We start from the raw sequence: 26,751 nt of genomic DNA on the forward strand, positions 1-26,751 counted from the left end.
TTCAGGGGACAGCCTTCCTGCAGGAAGGGGGGCGACGGAAAACTAGCTGGGAAACTCAAGGTGACTCTTCCCACACTCCTCATGAAGAAAGGACTGTGCCCTTCTCCTTTCCATCAGTGTGATGGAAGGGGCCTGCGTGCAAACCCGCCAGAAAAGGGAAGAACACTTCAGTGCCACCGGTCCCTAGAGCCAAAGTCCCCACAGCAGCAGGGAGGAGGGGGGGTGCAGGCTGGGCTGCCTGTACGTCAGTAAGGAGGGCTAGGAAGAAAACTGTAGTCATACTTCTGATTTCAAAAACAAACAAGCAAAAAAAAAAACAAACAAAAAACAAACCACATTTCAAGCCAATGTCTTTACTTAGGGGAATTCCAATTTTTTCCTACTTTTTCTTTCGTTTCATTTTTAAACTTCCAGACTTAGCAATACATTGTGATTGTGGAGATGGTAGGTGAGAAACAGCAAAGCCTGGGTAACTTTTTTGAGTTACTAGCTGTCAAATTTTTATGGAAAGCCTCCAGAAGAAGCTTGCCTGGAGAACGGTGTGGCTGATCCTGGGGTAACGCCATTACGGTCTGAAGGCTGGAGTCTCCTTAGATTCTTGCTCTGAAAGGACATCGCCAGCTCATACAATAAACCAATTTAAAATGAAGTTAAAATTCTTCCTTTAAAATACATGCATTAACGTTTGTGGCACTGAAAGCTCCTGGCAGTTATATGATTTTCTCCTTGGTTTTTAATCTCCGGCTCCTTTTTCAGAGAAGGGTTCTCCTGACATGGCAGGGGAGGTCCACCAGCTGTGTGACTGGCAGGAGCAGTCTGCCTGCCCCTCTGTCGTGCAATTCCTGTCTATACTAGGATAGCTCGCACTTCACTGAGCAGCAGACAGGTCAGGACACTTGGCAGGAGAAGGTTGAGAGACAAAGGCAGAAGGCTGTGGGGAGCTGGATCGCCAGTTTGAAACCCGTTTTTGAAAGAAAACATGCAACTTTAGAAGCAAAGGTTTTTTAGCAATGCTCATGCATTATTAGTAGACTTGACAGAGTAAGAACAGTAAAATGTCCAAACCGGGGAAAACTGCCATAAACCATGGCTTGGTTCCTGTTGATCTTAAAAGTGCCAAAGAGCCTCTACCACACCAAACTGTGATGAAGATATTCAGCATCAGCATCATTGCCCAGGGCTTGCCCTTCTGCCGTAGGCGGGTAAGTGTAAAAATCTCTAAAACCTGAATTTTGATCACTTTGCTTGTGGTTTAGTGCTTTGTCATGGTGCATTCGTCCCATGAGGAAATAGTTATCTGTACAGCGTATTGTCTCAGGGTGCCACAGAAGAGCCCTTGGGTCACTTATTTCAATATTTTTTCTGCTTCATTTTAATTAAAATCCACGTGTTGTTTGTCTTAGATATTACTCGTTTACAGGGACACGTCAGAGATTATTTTATAGGTGCAAACCACGTAGATGAAAAAAAATCTTGTATAAAAAAATGTGCATTCCTAAATTTGTACTTCACTCTTATTTGCTGTTTTAGGTGCTGTAGGATTTTAATTCCAAGCAATCACTGAATGCAGTTCTGATTTGTACTGTGGCACAGTTGGATACTAAAGTAGACAATTCAGAGATCTTAAACTCATTTAATATTTAAATGTTTTTAGTAATAATTCTTAAAATATGGTTTTAATACTGTAGTAACTCAGTAGTGGAGATAAAATTTTTTGCTGTTACAGAAAATAAAAATAGCATGTTACTATGTGGAGGTTGCGATATAGTTTATATATAGACAATCCCAGCCTGACAGACTATCACGGGTCTTATGCTACAGCTTCAGGAACTATATGAATAATGTGGCTCTTAAAACACAAAATATGAGGGGGAGAAAAAAGTCTTTTAAATTTTGTTCTCTCTAGTACCTAATATAAAATTTCTTTAAAAAGCTGCAAATCGACTTATATCATGCTTCTGTTACGTGATTTACATATTGCTGAGCTCATACTCTCTAAAGTCAAATTAATATTTTGTCTTTATTACTTTTTGGAACTTTTTTCAATAGAACTATAAATAAATTTATTCTTCATAATGAATTTTCCCCACACTACTTAGTTTTCTGTTGCTACTGAGTAAATATTAATTCCATTTATTGATGCCAAGTTTTAAAATCTGGTTCAGCTTTTGCAAATGTGCTGACTTCCCTTGAATATCTGAATACCCCTTTTTAGTGAATTTACGTAGTTAAATCGTAGATGACATTTAAATTTGACAAGATTGCCCTTGAAAGGTTGATTTCTCCTTACTGTGTTGCTTTGAGTATCTGAGAACGTTTCTTGTATGTAAAAGATATATGGTATGTATTGAAGGCTAGCAATGTAATATCAACCTGCAGCAGTGCAAATACTAGAACATGTATATACAGCGCTATGTTATATGGTTGCATTTCACAAAAATAACTTATAATAATTTTCTGAAATTCAATACTACTTGTGTGTTCACTGGATGGCGAATAGGAACATTTCATAAGGTTGGAAGTGATAAAGTAATCATCTCTTAATAGACGTTTTCAAATTTTTGACGTGCTTTGAGAATGGTTTGCCTGAAAGTAAGCATTTGGAATACATTTTGATTGTTCTAGTTCCTTTGTCTGTGATAAAGCATAGCATGCAATGTAGAAGAAAAAATTTTTCCATGAGTTTAGTAGATGTTCCACACAAGTCTTATTTTAAAGAAGCAATGGGAATATTAAAAAGTTATGCCATTGGCATGGAAATGCTAATCTTTCATATGTATTTTCTGCAGTGAGCAGTGTGGCTACACGTTAGCTCATTGCAAATATGAAAAGACCATTTAAAAAGCAGTTCTCTGAAGAAATTCCATTGTTCCAAAATGATCACGGTCTCTCAGTTGTCCTGTCCTAAATCATGTTCGAGCAGTCAGTTTCACGAGTTGGATGTTTTAGGTCTACAAGAGTCCTAAGAAGTTGTTCAGCATCTACTTTTAGGACTAAGCTGGAAATTAATAAATGCTGCAAGCATGTATTTTACCTTCAATTTAAGTTTTACTTGTCTTCTGAAACTACTAGTTCTCAGTCTGATGGCAGCTAGTAGTGGAAAAGATGAGAGGCTCCACCATTACTCTCGTGCCTTGCAACGTATTCAAAGCCTGCGTAGAGCTCTCAGCGATCACCATATTGGGTTCCTTCCATGTTAGCATGCATTGGCTGCATAAAAGGTCTGCGTTTTCATTTCTACGTATCCAAAAATAAAACCCACTTTGGTATAAACAGATGAGAGGATCAATACTTTTGTTACACAAGTGTATCATTTAATTAAATGTAGCAAGAACCAAAAAAGTATTTTCATGTGAAATTGAAGATTGTGTCAGAACTCCTCTGGTGTGCAACTCTTTTCTTTAACTTGTACTCTTCGTTTAAGAAGTGGTGCATTGAATTATTCAGCATTGAATGTTCAGACCTCAAGTTGATATACTTTAAAACATTAGCTAGGGTTTGCTTCTAAGTTACTGAGCGGGCAATGTGTCAATACCTATACTGACTGTTCTCTGGTAAGTGTATGACTGGGCTGTTCAAACACTGACAGGGCTTAAAGATTATCGACCTTCTCCTTGTTTGAACTCATTTCTTCTCCTTCTTCATCGTGCATTAAACTGAGCAAAACATCTTTAAAATGTGTACTGTGATCCCTGGAAATAAAAGTACTTCCGTTATGGGAGCTGACAACCCATAGCTTTTGCATCCTCTGCATTAGTTATATTGGGCTTCTATCAAGAAGGGTACTATAAATGGTCACAGGACTTAACAGTTTGCCCCTATGCATTTTGTCAGTTTGCTCATGTAGTTAAAACACTTGTCTGCAATACCCCTAATCGGAATTGAGTTAAAAATAGTATTACTTAGCATTCTTTGTGTAGCTCTTGAGAATAGCTTTGTGCATAGCTCTAGAAGCACTGTACTCGCATGATAAACGCATGCATGCCTTCAAAATGTTGCTGAAAGCATTGATGCTGGATCGTCAAACATAAACACAGCTATGGTCCTCTTTAGCTGTTAACGTATCTTTCGTAGGCACTGAAGTGGACTTTGCTGTATATTGTGAAGGAGCAATGAAGTCCTTTAACTAGTACACACTTCAGATATCATATGTCACTTAGCTTGAACTGCAGCTGATCACTGAACATACTTAGGAGACAGTCATGCATGATACGTATGTTCAAAAGCAAGTGCTCTATTTTCTGTAATAACAATAAATGCTTTCGGTTTGTTACAAATTGGTCTGTAAATTAACTGTATGATTTTTCCCCATAGGCTGCTCTTAAACCACAAACGATGGAAGTATTTCTCCTTTCAAGCTGTTCTAATTCTTATCTGTTTCAGAAGCTGTACTTTAAAAACAGATTGCTTCCCTCTTTAATTTCCACATTTCCTCCTGAAAATTCCAGTACTTGTTACTTTTAGAAGTTGCTATATAACAATTTCACCATATTGAATATACATTTTTGAGAAGCAGTAATAAGCCAAAGAATTTGTGAAAATGCCTTGTGCACTTGCAGCATTCCTCTATTTCAAGCGGCTTAAAGTAGAGCTGAATTGTTGCAAAGGAGTTTCAGTGTGCACCCTGCCGTATTCTAAACTGGAAAAGCTGAGGTAATAAATGTATCCATTTCCAATGCCCCTGCTCTCAGAAACAGCAGAGATTCGTTTATACTGTACCATTTCATGAGAATAGTTTCTTTCTGTATGTTTCACCCTTAAAACGTAGCCGACAAAATTTAGGCAATTCATCAACTCAGTTCATTAGTGAAATGCTTCCCTTTGTCAGACATGCTTGTGTATGGGGTGAACGAAGGATAAAGCATCTGAAGATTGATTTATATGCCGGCTTGTAGATATTTTTGTATGTAAGAGCATCTACTGGTTTTATGCATGGCACACTGTACAGGTCTACTTGTTACTGCAGTAGAGCACTTGGAGTGAGATGCCAGTTCCTTTTCCTACCTCTGCTTGATTAGTATGCATGTAGTTGTTTCAAATACTGATGTGCCATATGTGTAAACATCTTCACTCATTTGGACTTGGTGATTTATCCCTTCATTTCTATATTAAAACAACCAAAACCACCCTTTTTGTTGTTAGTCAAATCAATGTAACTGCTTGTGCCAGCACTTCAGCCATGTAGTCCTTTCAGTGATTCAGGAAAATCTAATCCTGACATTTTCTGTAACAAATTGTATTTCTTGCTGGAGTAAAGCATGTTATTTCATAGATCACAGTATGAAATTACTTAATGAACCAAAAACTATCTAGTCTTCTCTGAAATGCTGTGTCCTCCCGTCTTAACTATGGAAAGTACTTCTCTGCATTTCAGCTGGCTTCGGATCAGGTCCTGAATAAAATGAAAAACAGCTAAACTATTTTTCTCTTTAAGCCCAAGTGAACAAAGTGTTCCCTCCCTGTAATTCCTTACCATTTGTTAAGAAGAGACCATCAGAAGAGCATAAAGAAGAAATGCGTATGTGTATGCTACTGGACAAATAAGAGCATTCCCACATGCCTGTGTCTTCTACAGGAGACTCCTTGCTTCTGGGCTTTGTGGCAGGTAACCAGCATTGTGGCTGCTGGTGGTAAAAAGTTTCTTCAACTGGCTGTCAGAAGTTATTCTCCCAAAGCTCATTTAGCCTTTACTTCACTTTCCATGTTTGTGTCAGGATTTGTCATCCTGATGGAAGCACGGATCACGGACTGATCAGCTGATATCTATGAGAAGTTAGTTCTTGTCCCGTAAGCTTGTTTCTCATAAGGGAGTATGTCCATTGCTCTGTAGGTAAAATATTCCCAGTGAAGACATCCATACAGAGATTTTATTTTTCATTCTGTTAAAAAATATAATTGATATTGTTTTAGTGGAAAGAAGGGAATGCTGAAAAGTTAGAGAAATGAGCAAACCTAAGTCTTGTTTAACACTGACTGCAGGGAAACTTATTTTAGAATATAAATAATCTTGAATAATGAACTACTTCCTTTTTAAAAAAAAAAAAAGTAAATGCAGTATCTTCACTCTGAATCTTCGTTTCCTATGCCTTTCATCCCTTTTCACAAGGGGAATTAAAGTACTTCCTGAGTGAGGTGCTAGTGCTGAGGAGAAGCAATCTGCTGCTTATTTGCTTAATGTCGAGCAGTGGCAGGCTGAAGTTGTCTTCTTCCCCCCCTCTTTCTTTTTTTGTTCTTTCTGCAATTATCTCCTTCATTGGGCTTGCTAAACAGTTGACTCGGGTCTGTACTTTAGAGGAAACAAAACAGGAATCACAGAAGTGGAAAAACATTAGGCAGGTCCTCAATTACCTGGCTAACTCAAGGTAGCCATGGTTAATTTGGGGTGGTTCAGCCAGACTTAGCTGAGGCTCCCCAGGGACTCCCAGGCTGTGCTTACGGGAGGTGCGCTAAGCCACCCCATGGTCCACCTTTTTTCTTTTTTAGCTACGGATGCAGCCAGCTGGTAGCCAGTGTTTATGGCTCTGTCAGAACTACATGCAAGCAGGAGCATGCTCCTGTCTACCTCTGCGGGGTGTTACAGAAGCTCTGGGCTTGAGATAGCCAATTGTAGGAGGGAGCATTTAGTTTGCTGTTCAAACAGCTGTTCCTCCTGTCTCATGGGGGGAAAAAAGTAAATTGCTAGCTAAAATGTGCACATCTAGTCTAACCTGCTGTACTGGGTCAAAAATACCTGGGCAATCTCTGAAAACTTGCCTGTCTTTATTTTTTTAATCTTCACTGCAACACTCCCAGAGACTGTTTTTTCAGAATATTCAGTGATCCTCTGTCACCATACTGTCTCTGAGAAATGCTTTTATATTTAAATTGTACTGCTTATTTCTGGCCAAGATAAAAGCAACAGTAAGAAACTCATTTGTATTTAACATGAAGTAAAATGTGTTTTTTTGTGGGTTTGATGCGTTTAAAACTTCCATTTCTCATGCATTGAACAATGTTACTTAGACTGATGTGCAGGTGCATATGCTAAAAGCATGTTAGGAAGATGCTGAAGTCAGTCAGTTAAATTCAGGAGGTGTCAGAATGAGGGTTGACTGGGCAATTTTACTCCTTTGTGCCCAATTGTTTAGATGTCTTTAGAAAGCTTTGTTGTTATTAATGCTGAGTTATTGAAACGTGCTGGATTGCCTTTGTGAAAGCCCTTTACCTTCTTAAAGTCGGTCTGTTTTATCGTCTCAAGCTATGGAGGCTATCACAGCCAGCAGAAGAAAAGAGGGAATGGGTGACAGCAGCGATGCCATAAACTGACCCAGTTGCCTCTTCAATGATTGATCATACCTGAGGGAAACTTAGGAAATGGATAATTAAATACTTGATTTATTGCTTTGAAACCTAATCACCGTAACCACGAATCTCCGTTTTCTTTTTTTGCACTCCCTTATATTTCTAAGTAAACACTTCTTGTCCTCCTACAGCAAGTGAAGCCATTTAATTTCCTGAACATATCTATTTCAGGTATGGGAAAGGGTCGTTACGCAGAAACAGAAAGAAGGCAAATTAATTTTACCCAGCCTTCTTTGTTCTGATATTTCCCAGGTGTTGAGTGGAAGTGGAACTGAACTGGAATGACACCCAGGCGAGGCACAGGCAGGGCTGTAGCATTAGCATCTCCCTCGCAGGTCTCTGCCACTTGGCACACCAATTGATAATCGCTTCTTATGCTATAGACCGTCACTGTCAGGGAACAGTGGTTTTGCCAGTTTTAATAGTTCCACTCATCAGACCGAGGATCCTACCCCCTTCATAGTTTCCTTGCTTCTTGCTTGTTTTTTTCAAAACTGCTTTAGACCCTGGTTTGCTCTATCTCAATCATTCTTCTCACTGTTTTAGACCTAATTCTGCCTTTTCCCCCACAGCTTTTCATTGATAGCTGTCCTCTGTTAAAAGCAGGCCCTTTTTTCCTTTTGAACTCTCTCTCCCTCTGCACTCCTGGTACTCTTATTTGTCTTTGTTTTAAGTTAAAATTGTTGAGCCTATACTTCTGCATAGGGATAACGCTGAAAAGGGGCAATAGCAGCATCTTTCAAGATTGAACTCAAATATTTTTTAAGGTTACTCAGTTGCTTGAAAAAGCAGTAAAGCAGCATTGCAGCTGATGCGACTTTTTCCTTTGTGTACTTTTAGTCAAAGAAGTCTGTACTTTTGATCTACTGTGTTCTTGAAAGTATTTTCTGAGTAACTGGTTGGATTACAAGGCTTCTGGTAAGAGGATTGAGGTGGCTGTAGAACACATGTGGTTTGATCACACTTCAGAAAAACTTCTAGTTACCTGTCAAGTGGATGTGATTTTGGTAGTAGAACATGCAGTCTATGAGGTAGGGTAATAAATCTTAAAACTTCAGATGGTAATTGCAAACCATGTACTACATTTTTAATGTGGATTTGTGGAATGGAAGTGCTGGCTGTGTATGTCATAAGAAAATTTGATTCTGTGCAAGATGATGCACAAAATCTGTTTTTTAATAACGTTGCTACTACTGTAACGTTTCAAATTAATAGGCAAATCATTGTAAAATTCTTTTGTTTTTCATTTCTTTTGTAGATCATATTTTAGGATATTCCAAAACCACCAAAAATCCGTAGGCTCTAAACTGATTGATAAAGGGAGGGGAGAAGAAGACTCAGTTAAAATGCATAAACAATGCTGAAAGTCTAAATGTATTCTTCTGTGTATTATCTTTCCTTATAAACTGACTTTAGCAATAGTTTCTTAACCCAACTGATTTTATACTTACTATGAACAGAACAAATACTTGGTAAATGCTTATGTATTAAAGTTCTTTGTGAGATAAGTAAATATTATCATTTTTTTTCAGGGAACGGTGTAACAATATGGCAAAGACAGCAAGTGTTTTGTGTTGTAATTTGTAATCCATGCTGCTTTCTCTCCTGCATTTCAGATCATTTATTAAGCTTGTATAAGCTGCATTGCTTTTCATATAGAAGATATAGAATTTTATTTGGAAGTTGAAAAATAGGAGGCAACTTGTATGTAGAAGACTCAGGTAGGTAAAAGACTTACTTTAGGAATCCGGTGTGTAAATATACGCAAATATGTGACCAGATATTCCAATACATGTACCTATCTGTGGAATTTCTAAAATTACATTTGACTCCAGTTTCAGTAGTCAGCATACATTTCAGCCTATAATGTAGTTAGTATGTAATAAAGGGAACCGATCACGACATGCTGCTCTTATGAGGAAAGATTTCACAAGGCAATGTATGATTTAGAAGCCCCAATATCTGTCCCTCTCTCTCTCTCTCTCTCTCTCTCTCTCTCTCTGCATATGCAATCATGGGCTTGAAAAAGATACATTTATTTACAGATTTTACTGTTGGTATTAATCATTAAAGCTGTATGCAAACTCGCCCCTGCACAGAATGCTTACTGCTTGTAGAGATGAAAGACAGAAGACAAAGTAGAAATAGAGGTGTATTAGCTGCTAGAAAGAGAAAATTGTTTCTAGGATCACTGGCCAGTAGTATGTAGGTGATACTATGCCATTCTTTTTCTAAAGATACTCTCCCAGTGGAATTTTACTTTCTAGATGGAAAAAGAAAAGTAGAGCAGGTGCTGCAAAGGTATTTTTGGTATGTTTTTAGCCCCATTCTTTCTACTTACTCTGTGCTTAGGTAGGCTTACTACTATACTTAAACGGTTAAGATTTTCTTGCTCTAAATGAATCTGCATGATACGGTGTTCTGTAAGTACAAATGGCAGTCTCTTCCAAAGCATGTTGCTATTAATAAACCCTAACACAAGATTACTTCTCATGATAACCACAGCAGCTGGCAAGAATGTTTGCAATTTTAACATATTTGCAGCACCACTACATTCCGTCTTGCATTTCTCCTATGGTTCGTTGTCAGTGAAATTTCAGACCGGATTCCTACCACGAATTTTTTCATGGCCTCAGTGTCTCTCCCCTTTTCTGCCTTGCCACCTTCAAATCCCATCTAGATACTAAGCTATCAAACAAGTCTGCTACTGTCTAGTGCCTGTTCTGTCCACATAGCTTTTCTAAAGCATCTCTCTTTACTGTCCTGCCTTTTTACGCCCACAGTATTCCTCTTCTTTGTCTCTCTGCGTATGCTGCATGCTGTTCTGGCAAAACCCTTCCTGCCCACGCACCTCCTTTAATGAAACAAGGAATTATCTGTAGCTGGCTAGTCTAATATTTCTTAATTAAGCCAGATAAACCATCAGGTTGAAGAAATATAAAAATACGGCTGCTGTAGCAGCCAGTAATTAATTTTAAAGCACAAGCATTTAGGCTTAAATGTAATAATTTAAGTATTAAAATACTACATGTAAAGCAATTTTCACTCCTTACCCTTGCTTTGTTATCACCAGGCAGATAGTAAACTCTCACAGTTGGTAACAATTTCTTTTCCTTGAATAGCGTTCAGAATAGATGCTTGTGCACCTTTCTTTTTTTAGGAGGAATGTGTTTTAAAGAATAATAATCTTATGTGTGTTTCATGTGATGGACATCTGTTTGCCCCTCACTTGCAGTTTCCACTCACATTGACACTAGAAATAAGTAAGATTATCTAACAGATGCTGCACATGGCTAAAAAATAATTATACAAATTAGAGAAAGTGGGGCTACATCATCCCTTTAGCCTATGGCAGGGTCTATTGTGTCAGTGCTATTGCTGGCTGAGATTTATCTAATGGTATAAAATTGCTTCTGGTAGAAATTGTTAGTTTTCTCATCACGTTTAAAATATCATTATGTGTTGAGGTCACTTTGCACTATAAAAATTTGACATTAATTGCAATTAATGCGGGGGCTGAAACTAACTAGATTTATTAAGGACATATGTCCATAGCAGTACTTCTTTGCTTTAGAAAGAAAATGGATTATAGTAATAGCAGCTTTTTTGGTTGGTGCCTAGCTCATATGGAATATGTGGATTAAAATTGCAGAAGTAGATTGGTTTTATGGTTGGTTTGTTGATGTTTTTAAGAAACAGCCTCCCCAGCCCCATGTGTTAGAGAAAGCTTTTTATAATTTTATTGGCATTGTTCCATTTAAAATGTCAGAGAAATTACTGTAAATTTCTTTTAGCTTCTTCTCTGTTCCCATTTTCTTGTTGCATAAAGAGCTGGTCATCGTGGGGGGCAAACTTCAGCGAGCTGTAGCCATTACCTCCCCAAAGCAGAGGAGGCAGCTTGAACAGCCTTACTCCAAGCTGCGCTAGTGATTGTGGATCTCCTGTTGGTAACTAAAGTCAGCTTTCCAAATGGTCTGAATATCGTGCCGCCTTACTGAGTGAAATCTGTTCGGAGCACTGGATTGATGTAGATCGCTTTCTGGACCTGGCGCCTCCTCAGCGTATTACGTCTGCTCAACCTGTCTCCCTTGGTTTGTTCTGCGCATTCCCGTGAGGGGCTGCATCCAGATGTCTTCTCGTTTTAGTGCCCGATATAAAATGAATGCAGCTGTCTTGCAGACGCAGCACTAAGCCCCGCGCCGGTCTTGAGATTTCTGGGAAGGCATCCAAACTTCTGAGAGGGTCAAGAGGAAATAGTTTCCTGTTCTGAAGTGCTGGCCCATTTTAATTTGGGGGCACAAGTGAATGTCTTAGATGTCCAGAAATACTGCATATTTGTCTGTTTATGGCCATGTTTAGCAGGTCCAGCCTTACTTCTGTCGAGTTAGGTAGAGCTTACATCAGAAGTGACTCCTTTCTGCTTTGTGGTGAAAGTAAGTGCTAGAAGATATCTAAGACATCCTCAGGGAACTAATTCATTCCTGTAAACATGACTGGGGAGAGGCAGGTGTGGAAATCTGCTTTTTGCCCCCCCGCCAGCGCACACGCCATGATTTCTCTCTTTGCTTCTTCCTGACACAGAAGGAAACGTGCTGTAAAAATTCAAACTGGTCACTGAAGTGCAGGAGTATAAAAAACCATAACTCGCACCTCTCCGTTAATTTGGAGTGCCTTTATGACTTTGGGGACCTAATTTATAGAAACAGGTAGCATTGGCAGCTTCTGGCAGTGGACATGTAGAACGGACGAGTTCATAATTGCTGGAAATTTTCAGCATATTCTTTGGGCTTCAGCAGACAATTTACGTCCCCTGAGGTTATTCAGACATAGTTACCCAGTCATAATAGGTACTGCAAGCCTAATAAAACTAATCTTTCAAGAGACATCTGTGTTTATTTGCTCTTAGCGTTGTCTGTCTTCTGTGTATATATGTTGATATAAAAATTGAGATGTTATTTAATAATTGGCCCTCAGGCATTGTGTTTTCTTGGTGATTTTAAGATTTGTAATTCAGATTTGCACTACTTAAGCGTGAACAGTATTACTGAACAAAAAAAATATCTTTAAATTGAACTGTCTTCTCTGTGAAGAGAGAACTCTAATCTTCATGATATAAACACCAGAATGTGTAATCTTTTTACATATTTTAACAAGTGACTGTCTATACATAGTGTACGATATTTTTGTTTGTACACTTATGTATATGGAAGAAGGTAAATATAGTCCTTTTCACAAAGGTATTATGTTGACACAGGTCAAACCTCAGTGGGGTGAAATGTACAACAACTATTGAGAAATATATTAAGAAGTGTGCTAAATAGTTTAAAATGTAATTTAAACTCTTTTCCACTGTTTCTCTACACTTAATTTCAGCTTGTCTGTATCTTTGAGCCTTCAGAACCACAAAGCTAGGACACCTATTTGTGCATTTTCATGCAAGAAATGCGTTGCCACAAGGCGACGTACAACACCAACTTTGTTCTTGATCAGTTTTTCTCATGTTCCTCTAATGTGGCATAAATTCAAAGCTTTGATCTCTTTACTGGTTTTAACTTTCCAGAGTTTTAAAAAATATTTTGCGTTTTGATGGTATATGGACATATGGTGAATGAGTATTCTGTGGAGAACTCGGACTAAACAGGTGAGAACCTGAAGTGTTGCCTTTTTTAGCTTACGAGGAGACTACTATGGGGGGAGGAAAGAAAGGAGGTGGTGGAGAAAGGGAATTAAATTCAAACATTAGGACTTGGAAGAGGCTGTATTGCTTTATAGATGTTTCCAAGTTCATTTTCTATAACAAATGCTGAAACTAAGGAGGAAAAATTACTTCTGCAAAATAACCAGCAAAATGAAAGCAAAAGTACAAATCACATTTTTTTCTGTATGTTGCCCCACCTTATTGTAGGTACCTTAGGAGTATACTGTTGAACTCTTTTTTTCCAATCTTCAAATTATCTCAGCATTACCAACAGGCTTTTTTATTTTCTCTCAAAGAACAAAAAAAAAGAATCAGTATGCATTCCATGGAGAGGACATACAAATGTATGTTGTCTTTGAAGAATAAGAGTGTCAGATATTGGATGTGGCATTCCAAAGCATGTAATGACATGGATCACAAAGCTGTTGCCCTATTAAAAGCCTAATATATGCAACCATCTTTGTATTTCTAAAAGAATGTCAGTTGCTACTTATAAATATGCTAAAAACCTTTCTGAACTTCTGAATTCCTTTGACAGTGCTTGTGAACTTCATGGTCTATTTTTAAAATACAATATATAATTTTCATTCAGTAGCATGCAGTATTAAAGCTAGTAGGTAATTGCTTCCTTTCTTCCATTCGGAACTGGGGAGTCATAGCATCTTGTTATTTAATACTACTTAATAATAATGCTCAGCATACATACACAGATATAGATGCTTTTTTTTTTTTTCAGAGCTGTTCTTCCAGTGTGAGTTTAAGATTTCCTTCTAGCTCCTTGCCAATAAGTTGCAGCATTGTTGCTTTGTAAGAGTCTGCCCTTGGTAATTTGTGTCTATTATAAACATCAAAAACTGTATCAAACACAGAGGCTTTATCGGGACTGTGTTAAGTGCAACTTGGTGACTAGTTTTCATAAATGGACGAATCAGTAAATTTAGTAATATTATCCTAGGAGAGCAAACCTGAAGTTTTCTCCCTTTTCAGTTTTCTTTCCCCTTATATTATCTTTCTCTAGCTTCAAATAAATCATAACTTTTCAGTATATATGAAATCTTAGTTTTCAATAGGAAAAAGTATTAAATAGGAGAAACACTGGATATGTCTTTTAATGTATTATATAAATGTGTTTTCTCTGGTCCTTCCCTTCCTGACCCTAAAAATAACAGAAGCATAAATTTCCCCAGCTTACCTTCAGCACACAGTTTCTGTTCTTTCTCTGACAAGAGGGAAGATGAGCCAAGGTCTAGTTTTACATAGTAGTTTTATAAGCAAATCTGGAAACAAAAATAGTTGTACCTTATTTCTTTCCTTGTCTTGTTCCTTTCACCTCATGGATGTCTGCTGTCATATTCTCCAAGCCTGTAAACAACTGCTGCTGCTAATTTCCTTCTTTTCTTGTTTGACTTGGAAAAGCAGAATTTGTTTCTTTACTGTAAAAATAAATGGGAAATAATAATAAAAAAAAGCTAGCATTGAATGCTGTCCAGGGTTCAAGTTGCAACAACTTTAAGTTGGAGGTCTATGGAGTACTAAAGAAAAAATGTTTCAGGAGCTGGACACTTAGAATATTCTGGCTAGTCCGTGTTCTAGAAGGCATCTAGCACAAAGTCAAATACAACTCCGTCTTTTTCTAATTCCTTTAGGAACAGCACAATCCCCTTGAGACCTTCTTTACCAGTGAGCCTTTAGGAATGCATTTGTTCTTGTCAAAGTGAAATTCAGTTGTTCCTCCAGTGTGGCTATCTCATTAATAAATGGTTTCAAACTGAGGTTTTCAAATCTGAGGATTTCAAAATCCTTAGATTTTGCTGTCCTAAGTACAATTGTATATATTTATTAGATACATTTTTTCTATATAAATGGAACTGGAGATAACTGAAATTAACCTATGTTGCATGTTTATATATGTATCTTTAGTTGGAATGAGGAAAGAAATTGCGTAGGATGTAGGCAAATTTTTTTTGAAATGTAATTTTGCTTTTGAAAGTGCTCTTGTCTCTTGAGTCCAGATAGTATTAATTGGATCAAGATTTGGGGAAAGACAGCATTTCCATGCAGACATAATGAAAGGTATAGGCAGGAGGTTGAAATACTGATGCATAGAAGTTTTCTGAAAGAAGAATTTGAGGGCACTACTTTGTAAAACAAAGTTCATTAGGTGTTGAAAAATCACGCTACATTTAAAGTGCAAAATTTGTTTTTCTTCATTTACGAAAGAGAATGTTTGAGCTCTGATTTACAGTCATGTTTATTTTCATAAAAAAATACAAAAATCTGTAAAGGTGCTTCTCACCTAAAACCAAAATAAGAAGTTGACAGGAGCATTTGGTAGACTAATCTAAATGAAGGTTTTGAGAGATTCAGCACATCTACGTGCAGCTTGATCTTTGTGTAGTATTTAGCTGTGATTTGTTCCTTTACAATGGTTGCTTGAAGGGAAAAAGCATTTCTACTACTCCATTGGATTCAGAGGACATTTAGTGACATTACAGTAACGCAGGGTTGGGAGCAGTAGGCACTGCCACACCAATCCCAGGCTTGTGTCATAGATACAGCATTGCTTTGTTGGCTGCAAATGAAATGAGATACGGGAGGTGAGACTGACAAAAGACAGAGCAGAAAAATGAGTGGCTATAGTACCAAGCAGCCAGAGCTATATTGCTGGAAATGTGGCTCTTTCTGTGTAGGTATGTCAGCAAATTTTTTTTTTCTGGTTGTAGAAGGTATTTATGTAGTACTCCCTGGTTGGCCATCCCAGTTGACAAGAACTTTACATCATCTTAAAAAGTGGTACTGTAGAGTCGGCAGTGAAGTCTCTCAAACAAGGGTATATTCTTGAGAGAATACATCATGATTTGTTTGAGAATTCATTTATTTCATAAAAAGAAGGCCTTACACCATGCATTGGACATCAGACCTATGTACTCGTTCCTATTTTAATGTTGTTTGATGTCTTGCTTGCTGGGTCAAAGCTGGATTGGTTGCAATTCCGGAGAGCTTACCTCTAGGTGCCACCAGTACGATAGAAATACAACCCCCCTGCTCTTAACCAAAAGCCTTTCAGTTAACCTGACTCAAGTTCTGAGTAGCAACCTCGTAGAGAAGAAACCTCTGAAGAGGACATGGTCATTCCTCTGAGTGCAAGCTTCCCTTCCCTTCCAGGAGTTGGACTCATGGTCCTTGTGGGTCCCTTCCAACTTGGATAGTCTGTGAAAGCTCCGAATGCTTCTTGTAAGGGAAAGATCCCTAATAGGATGGTGATTGACACTTTTATGTAATCAATAAATCTATATGACTAGGCAGAGGAGAAAATAAAATACATGATGTCCCAGAAATTGTCACTGAAATAGCTATTTTTCAAGGTTTGTTAAAAACAACTATCTTGTCTTTTAAGTCTTTATTTCTACCTACATGTAGTCAGAAGAGAAAGCTTGAATTTATTTTTTTCTATTGTTAGTAGAGAATCCTTTGGATATTATCTTCATGGCTATGGAAAATGGATTTTTACTATACCTATCATGCCATTATTTATGATCTTTTTTGCTTAGAAACTGTCTTGCAACACTTGGTTAGTAAGGGGATACCCTACCCTGATCATGGTGAAGAAGCTGTGCAAGAAGTCGTCATAAGCTGGATTCTTAAATACATGGTGTATGTGTAAACACACAGTATTGCAATTACAGGAATGTAGTAAAATCTGAGTCGATGGCCTGACACAAATACTAAAAACAATGCGAGTTCACACTTATGTGTCCTTTCTATGCCATTATAGTGAAGAATGCAAATTGCGCTAGTAGTTTGACATCTCTAAGTGCATGAATTTCCAAAATACATCACTCTGAGAGCTGTTTCCTACTCTTTTTCATAAGTGTTGATAATCCAAACTTGATTTTTTCCTCTTCCTCCTTGAAAATGTTGTGCTTGTATGCAGGTGACTTGAATAGTCTAATAGACATGGTATTAGTCTGTGATGAAAATTAAATTATCACCAGACTCTGCTAAGCTGAGATGGATTGTTGGCCTGACCCAGGGAGACATTTGTGATGTTTCTGCAAACCATAGCATATCTAAAATGTCCCATGGATTTAATAAAGTGCACATAGAAGGAAGAGCTCTGGCATACCATTTATTTAAACAGCTACCATGTGAGTGTAATGGACAGAATAGATTTAGGGTATTTTATATGCAAAAGAGATTTTCTAAGGCACATTTTCTACTTAAGGCTATGCTTATCTTAAATACCATATGAACGTTTGTAGAACATGACATGTTTTAAGCATAAATTTTAAAAATCGCAAATTTTGCCATTCTAGTTTTTTTAAATATTTGCTTCTGTGCAATATAATGGTTTGCTTTATGGTCTCAATGTATAGGCATTTTGTTTTCATAATGGAAAATATAACGTCGTCTCCCAGTGATGTTACATAAGCCCCCTGGCATTTCTTTTATGCCGGTTTATCATTAATGGAGCTAAGAGGCACAGCAAGTCTTTGTCCTGGCTAGGGAGGGATTTCATAATATTGGGGAAATCCCCAAGTTGCTGTAGTAATCTTTTCTGCAGAGACCATTTTTCTAATATTGAAATCTTAATTGAAAAGAGCTAGAAATTAATTTTTGCAATTTGTTTCTATATTTCATGGATTTTCTGCAGAAAAGCAATCCCTGAATTAGAGGACATGAAAATGTTTGGAAAAGCTACCTAACAACTTGTATACCAATATATATAATGATTCTATAGTATATACTGTTATATACTATTAGCATGAATGAAGAAAAATAGGAAAAGACTTGTATCAGGTCTGGATAGAAATTGTTAACTGTAACATAATGGTACTACACACAACCAGACAATATTAATTTTAAAAAAGTTTAAGAAATTTGTTTACTGAATACATTGACTTATATCATGCTTTCCTCCTTTTTTTTCGAATGCTAACCTTTTTCAAGTGCAAGCGAGGCACAGCTAGTGAAATACAAAACAGCTTATTATGCTTTTGTCTTGCTTATGTGCCTATAGAATATTCAGAGAAGTAATACCTTCTATTATTCTGTTGTAATTCTTCAGGAAATCATCACAAAATATTGTCTTATATGTAGTTTAAGAACAGTACAAAGATTGGGTTGGCAGTCCTTGTGATTTCTCAAGATTAGTATTCAGTTTGCAACTGAATAGCTCTGCTGCATCAAAGAGGTAGAAAACTATGGATTTACTCACACCAGCATATAATGCATTTCTTGCTTTTGTACTTGTATTTGGTTCAAGTTCTTACTTTTGAAAAGTCTGTGGGATTAAATCAGCAAGAAGGTTACCCAAAACTAAGATAGTAATCAAAATTTTCTAGTTTTCACAGAAAACATCTTAATATCATCCTCCCAAGACATTCAGAAATGATCTGTGACTCTACGTGTGTATCTTGACTACAAGACACAAACATGTACTGATTTTTTTTTTTTAAACTGCTCTCAAAGTGTTGTCTTCATGAGAAGGTTAAGCCAATGAAGCAACAAACATAGGAGAAGAAACTGTAACAATACTGGTTGGAAAGCATTTTGCCTGACTTGATGAAAGTCTTGCTTAACGCTATTATATATGGTATGAAGAAGCGTAGAAAGCGGGAATTTAGGACTGTCGTATGTCTAAACTTCTGTGGGAGTATACCCTGGACTAGTACATCCTGAGGTTACGGAAAATGATCCTTATAGATTGGCTATGCAGTCATGCTCTGGAAAGTCATCTACATCCAGATAGAGCGGACTTGTCTGCCTGGTTTGTGTGCTGATGCTAGTCTGGCAAATTTTGCCTTATAGAAATATGGGACACCTTTTTATTTTTTTATCCAATCTGAAGTTTCTGGCTGAAGTTCAACTTAATGTTACCTGAAGCAAAAGCCATACACCAATGAGAAACTCAAGTTTTAACATGAAACTGCACGCAAAGTATCAATTGAATTTTAAATCAGAAGAAACAGGATGCTTGGGGAAAAATTGTGTTATTTTAAAAGTTAAGGGAATAAACAAGTGTGAAATAGCTTTTCATAAACAGACACTCCTAAACGAATTCCCATGCCATTAAGTGTTTATGATAATGGCAGTTTTATTGTACCATTCTTAACTTAAAACTTTGTCGTGGCTAAGGATATCCATTTTAGTATGTACTTTTTTCTTTCAGAGAAAAAGTTAAATTTAACTGAATCGTTTGCGTTATTGTAATCCACTGTGTAATCAAGGTAGTTTTTTTTTTTTTTTAAGAGAATGGACTAACATGAACTTCAAAGTATGGAAGTCCTTTAAAATATAATATTCACTGTAGTGGTACTCTAATTCTCTTCCTTTATCTGTATGTTTTATGTGGGGAGGGGGCCTGTTAAATACAAAAATAAGAATAAGAATAGAGTTTCACGTGGTTACCTTGGTTCACTTTCAGCAAGTTCTTTTGCATCTTGGAGCTTGTGGTGGTGTTCCTGTAGTGGACGTGTAGGGGCAGTGTGGTGCTGTCTATAAATCTTTCTGTATTCTCATCTATTCAACCTGTTATTGAAGATCACAAGCTGAAATATTACTTTATCTGTTGTGTACTTGCTTTCCTTTTAAGGGAAATATGTTAATTCTTTCAAGTTAAAGAAATATCCCAGAAATGTCAATACAGTTGAGATCATTCTTGTTTATAATGAGTCACTGTTTTCTCCTGAATATTGTTTATATTCATGAATATAGATAATCAGTATTTTTTCAGGACTGTTGGTGTTTAAAGGTTTCCATGTGCTAGAAGCACATGGAGCTTATTTGCAAGTGCTGGCAAACTGTAGTTAAGCTTCAAACAAAAAGGGCATTGACAGAACAACTTCGACTTTTGTTTGTTTTTAGCTTCAGTTATTAAAGTACATTTGAGGATACCTCTTTGTTAAAGGCAACTGTTGGATATGCGTTGTCTGAGGCCCTGCAGAGCTGAACTACTAGAGATGTTTGGTATATTTGCTTAAGTAGAAGAAGTTGGTATCCAAAGCAGGCACTGGCTCACTCTTGAAATTGCCATCGCACAAGGAAGGGTCATCATTCTGGGATGTATGGTCTGAAACGATGATTATTTCTGATGTCATGGTTTGGTTGACAGAGACGACATTCACTCCAGTCTCTTCTTACTACAGCGTTCCAGTTAGTGTAGTTGCTATTCTGACCCGATGATACAACAATGAAGATTTTGAGGTTAAACTTTTGGGGAGAGTGAAGCTTAGCTCTGCCAGTTGCAGTAGCAAGCTTTCTCTTGCATACTGTGGCAGAATTTTTTAGGGTTTTTGTAGTCAACTTTGATTACGTTGCTGTGAATACCTAATTTTGTTTCAAAGTAGTAAAACACCGAATCTTAGAATATTTCATATAAGTCATACGGGACATGCAAAAATCTTGCATTTCTCAAGATAAAGTCCTCCAGAATAAGCGGGGCTTTCCCTGTTTATTGACTCTGCGTTTGCATCCCAGTCTGTAGGTCACGACCAGAACCTGGAAAGATGAATAATGATATTGAGGAGCTCAGGCTCCTTTGAAGATGATAAGCAAGACAAACCAAGGGTTAGTAGCATAGCAAATGCCGTCTAGATACAGCACTTACATCTGTTGTACCAGGGACCTTCCTCCTGGTGAGGAAAAAAACTGTATATCTGGAAAGAACCAAAGTCGCTCGGGCAGATTGTTTTTCCATTGAAAAAGTATTATACTTTTGCTTTGTACCAAATGCTTTCAGGTACGTAATGTTTTAAAGCAAACTGTTTTTATCCTGGTGCATGTTAAACAATTCAGAGATCAGATTCAAAAATATGAACTAAGAGTGATATTTATGACAATTTTTAAGTACAGAAAATTACAGGAGTCATTATAATGACTGATAATATATAGGCTGAAAACTAACATTTTTTTCAGCTTATAAGTGTTTTTAAGGTTAACTAATCATGAGTTATTGTTTTTATTCATCTCTGAATGTACAAAACTGTGAAATGCTACCTGTTTTATTTTTTGATAAACTATTTCTTAAGTCCTTAAGATGGTTGAAATATGAAAAATATTTTGTAATGTGTGCTAGAATTCTCCAGGAAAGATCAAAGTACACATTCTTTAACTGAAATTCAATTGATTTGACCTACATTAAATTTTGAAATTAGGTGGAGACTTCCAGTGAACTTCAATAGTGATTTTTCCTTCGATTTGTTATGGGTTATGATAGACACGAGCAATAAAAATGTCATTTGAGTATGCCATTGTATAGCTGCGTGACGAGCTCTTTGATGCCCTGAGAAAATTGCTTTCTCTTTTTTTGTTTATTCTAAGATCACCAGTTATAAGAAGCCAGTAACACAGCCAATTTTGTATGTGTGTTTAACTCCCGAGGTGTGATGTGTAAAGGTTAAAAGATTATATGTGCTTTTTTGGGGAGCATTATGATGCATAATTGCATGATGACCCTAGAGGTAATATCTTTTTTCTCCCTCAGATGGTAAGTTTCACTCTTCACCACTTTTGGAAACAATACTGTATTTTTATTTTAGTATGTCTTACTGGATGAATATGTGAAAAATACCTCACTAGCCTTACTACCACAAAAGACAAATGTCAGGAAGCTGAGGGCTTGAAATATTAAGGCTTTTGGAGTAGGAATTAAAATAAATAAATAAAAAAGCCACACATATCAAACTTTTGACAAAGCACTTGTCTGAGCAGTGTCAATGCGCCATCTTTTTCCATGTTGTTTCTTAGAAAGCATAGGCTCCAGTTCTTGAAAAGCCCTCGTAACTCTCACCATCGGGGAATCACAAACAAGAAAAACAAGCGTGTTTTCTTGTCAGCTTTATGCATCAAAGCTGCCTACTTCTTCTGGATCTGCTGAGTAGGTGCATGCAATTTCAAGTGCAAAAGTGCACGTGCAATTTTTAGGCTTGATGCAAACAGCGTGTATCTAATTAGCTGCTCACATAAACAGCTACTCAACTGCGTGCCTCGTACGCGCATCGCCTGCTCAGATGAATGCGGTTCCGCACAAATTTTCTTAAAGCAAGTGTCCTTTCCTCTCATCAATTAAAGAGCTTGTCGGCGTCTGGAGGATGGCGTGGATGTTGTCAGCATTTAAAAAAAAATTGCTTTTCAAAAATGGTTAGGCTGAGAGGGCTATTATGCGAAAAGTTAATAGATAATATGGTGCTTGTTGGTCACACATGCTGAAAGTACCAGAAACTGCAGTAGGAAAGCGTGTTTCTGTTCCTAAGGGCTTCCCCCACCCCCAGCCGATGAAGAGATTTGTTAATGAATGGAAAACTTTCATTAATAAGTTGCCTCCCTTAAAAACTAACTGAACTTGCAAATAATCAGAATAGCATTTGGCATATCATTAGTACGCAAGGAATAAGCCTTAGAAAATTGGGAGAATTGGTTCATACGGTTCAACAAAAGTACTTTAGAAATTAGGCTTTCCTTTGGTAGCTTGTGCCCCTCTGGTCTCTTTTCATTTTCTTGCTATCTGTGCAGACCCTTTACATTTTTTCCAGGCCTCCCCCCACCTCTGCTCAATAGCTAATCTGCTAAATTCATGCTACAACTGCTTCATTGAGTGGAAGCGTTGTTCTGCCCGTTTCGTACCAGCTTTGTTACTGTGCAGTATTTTTCAGCTGTTTGTGCTCATTACCATACAGCTGGTATTTAGAGGAGAGAGGGAGGCAGGCAGAAGCTTTGCTGTCTGCAAGTATAAGAAGCTCTTTTGCAAATGGGGTACTGGCAGATGGGACATGTGTTTAAACGGGTTTTGCTGATAACAGACTGCATTAAAAATCATTCTGAGAAAGTCTAAGGTCAGCCCCATGAATTCAGAACTTGAGAGGTATTCAGCTTTTGGAAGACCTTTATAGAATATTAATTAACCCTGGTACATCGAAGTGACAAATGGATTGTTTGCAAAAATGTTATATACTGTCCTGCCGCCCCCACTTCATTGTTGGTTTCCTTTTGCAAAAATGTTATACGCTATCCTGCTGCCCCCACTTTGTTGTTCGTTTCCTTTAGCATCTCCTGGTCTTTTTTTTAAACCACAAGCTTGTATACAGTGATCGTGATCAGGGCTGCTGCCAGAACAGATGAGTGAACAAACAGTAAAATCCCAGATTTTATGAAAGGGAAAACAATCTTCATTTTGCGGGTCAGTTTTACATTTTGTGCAATTATATGAATCCAGTGAAAAGCTAACCCATTACATGCACATACAAGGGATATCGGTGGTGCTACACTGGTTGAGATGAGCTAAAGAAATAATTGAGCAAAGTTTGTGTCTGGAGTTGGTACATCTTAGCCAAACCTCTAACCGTGGCTGGGAAGGGCAGAGAAGCTTTTGGGCGTATGGGCTGCTCTTCGGGCCTGGCTGGGAGCAAGAGACTGAGGCTAAGTGCAAGCTGAGAGCAGGTGTTCTGCATTTAGACATACGCGTTAATCATTTGCTGCCCGAAATACAAGGTAATTGCTGTGTGCTCACACAGCTCTGTGTGGGGCTGGGGCACGGCCCTCATAACAGGACCGTCAGATTCCTGCCTTCCTCCTGGAATTTGGTGCGTTTCGGGCCACGCTGCGAGCCCCTCGGGACTGCCGGTGACTAAGCACTCGCCTCGCACAGATGGAGCTCTCCGACAGCTGATGGAGGATGGGAACATCACTGGGTTAAGGCCTCACGAAGAGTACCCATGCCATCGCCGAACCTCTGTCCTAACCCTCCAGGAAGAGAAAGCTCTCCAAAGCATTGACTCAGTAGAGGTATTGATGTCCTGGCATATTTTAATCTATTTTTTTCCCTGTTGTTTTACCCATTTCTTTTCCATTGGAGACAAACTACCTACCTCCCCATTACTAACGTCATTTCCCTTGCTGCTCAGTGTCTTAGCAGTCTCAGGTGTGTACCTGAAGACAGACCAGCACAGGCTCATATGCAGACCAGAGGGTCCCAGAAGCATATGTAAAAGTTGTCAGCTCAACCTCTCGCTTTCCCCCCACTGCCCCAACAATATTGGCTGGGGTAGGGAACGATCTTGCCTCTGTCCCCAGGCTGTGCTATATCAGTAGTACTGAAGCGTGCTGCATTTGTGGATGTTGGTCCTGTGGCACAGCAAACCATCTGAGCTCCTAAAGCCCATGTCTGAAAGTCACCTTCAGCTCTGACACCAGACCTGCTAACAAATGTCTGTAATGTAGGTCAAATTTTTGTTACGGAGAGAGGAAATCAAGCTGAGAGAGGAAATCATGCTCCTTAACTATTTAACTGTTTGTCCAGAGTTTTATTTCAAGAACAGTTACAAAGCATCCAGAGATTTTCAAGAACAACACTTCTCAGCTGCAAAATGCTACTGCTGCTTTGTAGCATGAGCTGCACTTTTAGAAAATGTGTTGCAAAGTCATTGCTCTTAGTGATTTTGTGATCATGTTTAGAATTACATTGATAAAGCTGAAGATTAAGGTGGGGATTGGTATGTGATCTGAGTTGCAAATAAAGTGCTGTTCTTTGGTCATCTTCCACATTTTAAGCACATTCACTATGCGCTTGGCAAGAGTGAAGGTCAGAACTGGTTAATTGCAGCTCTTTAGTTCTTTAAATCAAATATAATTTATTAGTTCTTGATGTGTATTGCAGTACAGCAAAAAAGTGATGGCCAAAGTCAGGCTCTGTTGTGATAGTTCTGCGACCAAAGGCAGTTCCCCTCCACCCCCTGAGTTTGTAAACTCCAGCATTCTGGTTTTGCACCTCTGGCTTAAAATGCAGTTGTACAAAAGTACAAAACCTCAAAAAAGAAGTTATGAACAGAAGCCATCTTTGCTGGCTGGAGGCTTTATTTGCACACCTATGCCTTCAACCCACCATCTTCCTTTCTGCCTCTTTTCCCAGTGCTGCTCCTCTGCCAGTTCTTCCCTCCCTTCAGCGTTGCTGGCAACGGGCATCCTGTAAATGCTCTAAGTTGCTTTAGGCAAAGTTAGTTAGGTTTAAAAGGCTATTAAAAGTGATTTAAGCTGCACAGTAATTTTTTTTTGCGTGCAGAAGATGAAAGAGCAGCAGAACTGTAGGCTCAGTAACCTGCTGCAGAAAGGTGTTAGAATACCTGGAGGTCTTTCAGCTGCCCAGGGTGCTCAGAGCAGACGTCCGTGCATGGTGTATGTAGAGCAGATGTAAGCCTTTCTGTCACTGTAAATGCCCTCCTCCGACTGTTTGTGCTAGTGTCACTACTTTGATTAAAAATCACCAGCTGAAGGTTGTTGCCTGGTGGGAGTCCCTGCCTCTGGAAACCTCCATCTCCCCCTCGCTGCTTGTTGTCGCCCCGGCGGTGGCGGCTGCAGCCTCACCAGAGCCAGCAGAGCAGTTCATGTGCACCTTCCCTCAGCGGCTCTGGGGCGGTCAGCCAGAAAAGCTCAGCCAATTTAAGTGGGTGATTTGAGGTAACCCAGCTAATTCCACCTCAGGTGGATATAAGAGCTCTCCTATGGATCATTCTTTGGTTTTCTCATGGGGGCAGTAGTGTTTTCTATTGGCACAGCTAAAGGTGGAGGAGGATGTGGTGCAACAGCTCTGTGGTGTCCAGGTGTGGCAAACGTGTGCCTTGTTGACCGTACCGAGCCCTGGACCAGCCCTATGATACACAGACAAGAAACGTTAAGGCTTCCCATGAAGCGGCTCGATGAGTAGAGATGAACAAAAAAAAATTTACAAGTGTATTTCTGGGGTCCTTTTGGGTGTAAGCTGAGAAAGGCAACTGTGAAGTAGCTTGGTGGTTTGTTCTTGCCTAGTAGAAAGCTCTGTGTGCTTTATTGCAGGCTGTGGCTAGCTGGTAACAGGGAACCCTCTCATCTAAGTCTGGACATTTATAAGCATGGTGCAATTTCCATGTTAATTTGAATTCTGTTCATGTGTAAAAGTAGTTCAGTGGCCAGTAAATAACTTAAGCTTTTGCTACAGAAGAAATCAAAATGTCTAGGTAAGTGTTTCACGCTAAGGTTAAAACAATTATGGCCATGGCACAAAGTTGGAATCTCTTTCAAGTCTGTGATGTCATCTTTGTGTTTGTGATAGGGGATCACAAATAATTGAGATCTAGGGCAAGCCAATTACGTTGTAAAATTTGTCTGAGGACCACCCCCTTGGACAGTCTTATGCATGTTCCTGCCTTAAATATTTTGAAAACCTTACAAAATTCTTTTGCATTATTTTGACATTTTTAGGTGTATTGCCTGTCAGTTGCATGTTTTTTAAAAATAATGCATATGACTGCTAAGTTGTGCTTAATGCCTAGTTAATGTTTGATGCTCAGAATTGATGGGAGATGTACACATTTGAAGAGATTGAGATCTTTTTTCTGTTTCTTTATGCGTGGGTTTTGATATGAAGCTTATGGTAGGATCTTTAGTGCCTTTAAGGTAAGAAAGGATGTTGCTTTAAAGACTAAAAGAAATATTTCTAACTGCAAGGCAGACAACAGACGGTGCAGTAGATCAAGCAGAATGACGTTCCATCCAGAATCTAGTCCCACTAACGTTATTTTGTACTGGCTTGCTTCAGAGAAGTCTATGTTAAAACCTTCAGGGAAAGAACAATAGCGTAGTTATCTATGGAAATTGAAAACAGTGGAGAAAGCAGAGTGTAATGAGTAATCAAAATTTGGAGCAACTGAGTGGCAAAGAGAACACATCTGAGGTAGTTTTCA

General features: G+C 38.4%; 1 protein-coding gene across 7 annotated transcripts in view; it reads left to right on the forward strand.

Moving 5' to 3' along the window:
* The window catches only part of FBXW7 (F-box and WD repeat domain containing 7), a 167,971-nt gene that overhangs the window by 88,277 nt on the left and 52,943 nt on the right, over positions 1 to 26,751 (forward strand). The window contains exon 3 of one of the 7 annotated variants that reach the window (XM_083836372.1): positions 8,958 to 24,291. The exons of 4 other annotated variants lie outside the window; for them this stretch is intronic. In XM_083836372.1, coding sequence (XP_083692498.1) covers positions 8,958 to 8,969 — 12 coding nt within the window. In that variant the 3' untranslated portion in view covers positions 8,970 to 24,291. Of the gene's footprint in view, positions 1 to 5; positions 1,203 to 8,957; positions 24,292 to 26,751 lie in introns of those variants that run through there. 2 more of the 7 variants (XM_083836379.1, XM_083836376.1) reach the window with 2 other exon arrangements.

Source organism: Anser anser, assembly GCF_964211835.1.
Source record: "Anser anser genome assembly, chromosome: 4".
Classification (NCBI taxonomy): domain Eukaryota; kingdom Metazoa; phylum Chordata; class Aves; order Anseriformes; family Anatidae; genus Anser; species Anser anser.